The sequence below is a fragment of the Lathyrus oleraceus genome, unplaced genomic scaffold, assembly GCF_024323335.1.
Source record: "Lathyrus oleraceus cultivar Zhongwan6 unplaced genomic scaffold, CAAS_Psat_ZW6_1.0 chrUn0506, whole genome shotgun sequence".
Taxonomy (NCBI): Eukaryota; Viridiplantae; Streptophyta; class Magnoliopsida; order Fabales; family Fabaceae; genus Lathyrus; species Lathyrus oleraceus.
Genome location: NW_026112897.1, coordinates 10467 through 14861, shown reverse-complemented (window position 1 = coordinate 14861; position 4395 = coordinate 10467). Strand labels below are relative to the sequence as shown.

The window sequence follows — 4395 nt, the reverse complement described above, 5'->3', positions numbered from 1 at the left end:
AATTGACCCCAAACTCCATATAATATAACTATACTTAATCCGATTCAAAGCCATAATTCAGAAAGAAAGGAAATAGCATAACAATAACCAATTTCTTTTTCTACATATCATTACAATGACATTCAAGATTAGCCCATTCTTCAAAAAGTTACAGAATAATTAAACCTATAATTTAAAGCCTAGTGTCGAGGGTGAGGCACAAATTGGTATTATTCTCCAGCTCAGCCAAGTGATTATGCATGAAAAGGATACCACATTTTCTCTGGGAGAAGCAATTTAAGCATTCTAAGAGAAACTTGAGAAATACTCATCAATCTGCATAAAAATGCTCAGTAGACATCAAAGAGTAAAGGTAATCAGAAGAACTGTTACCCATGGTTTTAAACTGCTTTCCACAAGAACGGCGACAGTAATTGTGACTACAAGTCTACAACCTATGCTTTTCAAGATCTCAACAACCACATCAAATCCAGCTATATCTGACTATAATATTCTACATATCAAATATCATAACATAACCACCACAACTGTAATTAAAAACCTTACTTATATGATAACAAGATGTGCATAAAGTAAACCAGGGTGTTACAATTTGATTACATTACATGTTTTAACTGAACCAAAATAAAAAACATAACGAACAGGCTTTTCCTTTCTGTTTTACAGGTAAACCGAATGCTAAATTAAGCCGATAAATAAGAGACTCGTCTGTCATCATTCATTAACTATGAAAATATGGAATACACAAAAATGCTCATCACCAATTCACCACCACTATCACTAATTACTACCACAATAACTAATAACTAACATGTGCTTGTGATCAAAACCATAAACACATCCAACCAAGCCAACAACATATAAACAATTTCATCAATTACACCATATCTTAATAAAAACAAAAAATTGCCATTTAGATCTATGAAACACTGGCACAATATATAGACACGACACACAGGACTAGTTGAATAATGCGTTAATGCGGAATACCAAACACACACCTTCAATCTGAAGTGTCAATGCTACATAGTCATGATCAATCATCATCATCATGATCACTCTCATCATTGAAATACCCAACTTTCTTCCCTTTCTTCTTCGTCTTGTTGTTGTCCAAACCCTCATCATCATTTCTGTTTCTCCCCAGCAACCTTTCACCCGCTTCATCATCCACAACAGAAGCCCAATTATCGTCAAACTGCTCCGCAGCAATCTGACCACCCTCCTCCTCCTCCTCTTCAACTTCCTCCTCCCCATCCCTATCCCTCAACCCACTAAATCCTCGTCGCGGCTTCTTAGGCTGAGGCCGCGGCCTCGGCCCCAACTGATTCTTAGGACACTCATACGACAAATGACCGTGCCCCCCACACTCATAACACAAAGCAGTCTCAGTATTGTACACGCGCTTCCGAATAAACTCTGGAGCACGTCCATTATCAGCAGCAATAGAAGCAGTTAGAGTCCTTCCATTGAGAATCTTCTTATTCATCTCCGCCACGGCGCGTTGGGCGTCATTACGAGAAACGAATTGGACAAACGCGACACCGCGGCTTAGGCGCGTGTGACGGTCTTTGAGAACGGTTACACGCGCGATGCGGCCGAAAGTAGAGAAGAGCGTATGGAGATCGGATTTTGTTAGGGAGTAATCTAGATTAGAAACGTATAGCGTCGATTTTGATGGTGCTAAGGGTTCACCTGTTCCTCCTATTGATGATCCTTTGTTGTTCGGTTTTGATTGGGGTTGATTACTGGATGTGGTGCCGGTGGTGGTGTTGGGGGTTGAGGACGAAGCGCAGTAGCGGTAGTAGAAAACGTCGTCATCTTCATCGCTGTCGCTGTGTTTTCGTTTGTGTTTCTTCTTGCTTGACATTTTTTTCGGTTCAGGTTTTTTGTTTCCGGCAACGGCGTTCGGTTTCCGGCGACGGAATTAGTTCTCCGATGCTTCTTTAATCTATAGAGGAAATCTAAGAGTGGAGAGATTCTATAATGCATTTGAGAAACCCTAGAGAAGTGAAGCGAAACTCCAAGCGGATCTGGACATGGATCCGGATATTTTGGATTGGTTTTATATATGGTTTTATCCATTCTTATTTTTTTATAAGCAGTACTATCCATATGTAAATGGACAACTTGCTCACCGCCAGAGTACTTGTAAAGATAGCATAAAACTAAAAATTATTATGTTTTAATATTTTTTTATTTAATTGGTCAGCCACCCATCTGCATATATAATTTTAATAATTTTTTGTTAGTATGATGCTAGATTTTTTAAGACAAAAATTTCTAGTTCGTTAGATATACAATTTTATTATATTATTTTAGATTATATTTTAATATCTTAAGATAAATAAAGTTATTGAAATTGAGCAAAAATAGAATAGAGTGAAATAGAAATTTTATTACTTTATTATTTGAATAATTAGCGATAAAAACAAAGTAAGTTTTTGATTCTGCTCATATAAAAGAGAAACAATACTGATGGAAAGTGATGAAAATTTTCATTCTGCTCATATTAAAGGGAACAATACTCGTAGAAAGTGATCAATACTAGTAGAAAGTGATGTAATTTTTATTCCTCATATCTAAGGGAAACAATGCTAATGAAAAGTGATGAAATGAAATAAAATAGAATAATAAAATTTTATTATACTGGATCTAATTTTAATTAACTCAAACAATGTAATCTTATTCTATTTCATCTCATATCACTTCATATCATCTCATTGCATCAATTTAAGCAAAACCTTAGTCTAATAACTTCAGTTTCACAACATTTAAAAACTCTTATGTAGAATTTGTCCAGAATTGAAGAGGACTCATCTCTTACTAGAAACTCAACAATTAATTTGTTTTCAAAAGTAATGCTTTATTTATACGCTTAGATTATGTTTGGACATCTTAAAATGAAGATATAAAAATAAAAATGAACATAGTGAATCAACAAAATTAGAAGTACATACGATTAAAATGCATCAAAATCGATGACATCTTTTTAAATTTATTGAACTTTTCGCATTAGACTTTTTTCTATTGTATTATTTTTCAACATCATTTAATTTCTAGAACTCATGCATCCTATCCAAAAAAGCAAAGTTCTCACTCAGATGTTTCTTCCTTAAGACGTTCTCTCCATTCTACGAATGTTGGTGGTAGAGGACACCCTCGTTTCAAATAAGCTTGTATAAAATGCATCTTAGTAGCAATCTGTCTAATCAAGACAACCCGGCCATTTAAATTATTCGGAGGGCAACTTAGCAGAGGGAAAACGATTTACGAAAACTATGTCTTGTAAACTAAACTAAAACATAGTCATATACATTTGATATAAGATGACTCATTTCAGAAAAATTCATCCACTTTATTGTCGTTGTGGGGACACCAATTTTACTAAGAATCAAAGGATTTTGAATAGCTTGTATTTGTGCATTAGTCATATAGAGTCGCATGTAATTGTCACACCTCAAAAAAAGATGATAATGCGATCCCTCGCGATAGGACGCGGAAAAAAAATGTTGTTCGAAACAGAGTCGCCACCGAACTTTATTTATTCCAATGAAGGAATAGGAAAATATCGAGAAAACCTTTAGAAATAAGAATAATGGTCGTCGCAACCATATTCGTGTTCGGGAGTCGATTACGCAAGGGGAAGGTATTAGCACCCCTCACGTCCGTTGTACTCAACGGGAACCTTTTAGTCTGATTTTGCTATTTGACTGTTAATTGACTATTTATCTGCTTGGTTCGAGTAATTAGAATTGATGATAGATGTGGATGAAGACCTCAGGATGGGGGAAATGGGAGGTTTTTTATTAGTGTGCTCGCGAAGATACAACAATCTCCTGCCTACGTATCCTTATGGTGCAATAAGGAAATCAGAGCATTCGTAGTTCGGGCTACTACAAATATTGGTTGTGTTTTGTTTTGATGAACGACTGTGTAGGTCGGCGTTCTAACGGCTAAACACTGGCTTGTCTACTCTCGGTGGAGGCTCTAGCACTGGTTTGTTGTGCGCATTAGAAAGGATTGACAGTGTTCTTTTTGAAAGGGTTTTGGTCACGCGGGGGTGACGAGTTGAATTGACGTGTTTGGATTTGATTGGTTTCGATCGCTCGAGGGCGAGAATTTAGGTTTGATTTGTTGATGATTTGAGGAACGACGAAAGATTGAGCAATATGGTGTACACCAATCGTTCAATTCTTTCGAGGAATAATAAGGCGTGCGCCTTCTATTCCCTTTTCGTTCGAATTGTTTTGAAAGTTTGTTTGTGGATGTTGAATACGCACGGTAGTGAGGCGTACGCCTCCTACTTGCTTATTCAAAGAATAACGAGGCGTACGCCACCTATACCCTTATCCAAGTTTATTTAACGTGTTTTAGTCGGAAGTCGATAATTTG

The 4395-nt window shown here is 36.6% G+C and overlaps 1 protein-coding gene across 1 annotated transcript; it reads right to left on the bottom strand.

Moving 5' to 3' along the window:
• Window positions 1–1036: 1036 nt before the first annotated feature.
• LOC127114492 (U11/U12 small nuclear ribonucleoprotein 31 kDa protein) lies at window positions 1037–1870 on the bottom strand. Its single transcript, XM_051046593.1, has one exon. The coding sequence runs from the start codon at window positions 1868–1870 to the stop codon at window positions 1037–1039; it is 834 nt and encodes a 277-aa protein (XP_050902550.1).
• Window positions 1871–4395: the final 2525 nt, after the last annotated feature.

What these genes read in the sequence shown, in the direction of transcription:
- LOC127114492 (XM_051046593.1), bottom strand. Translation starts at nt 1,870, where the DNA reads ATGTCAAGCAAGAAGAAACACAAACGAAAACACAGCGACAGCGATGAA.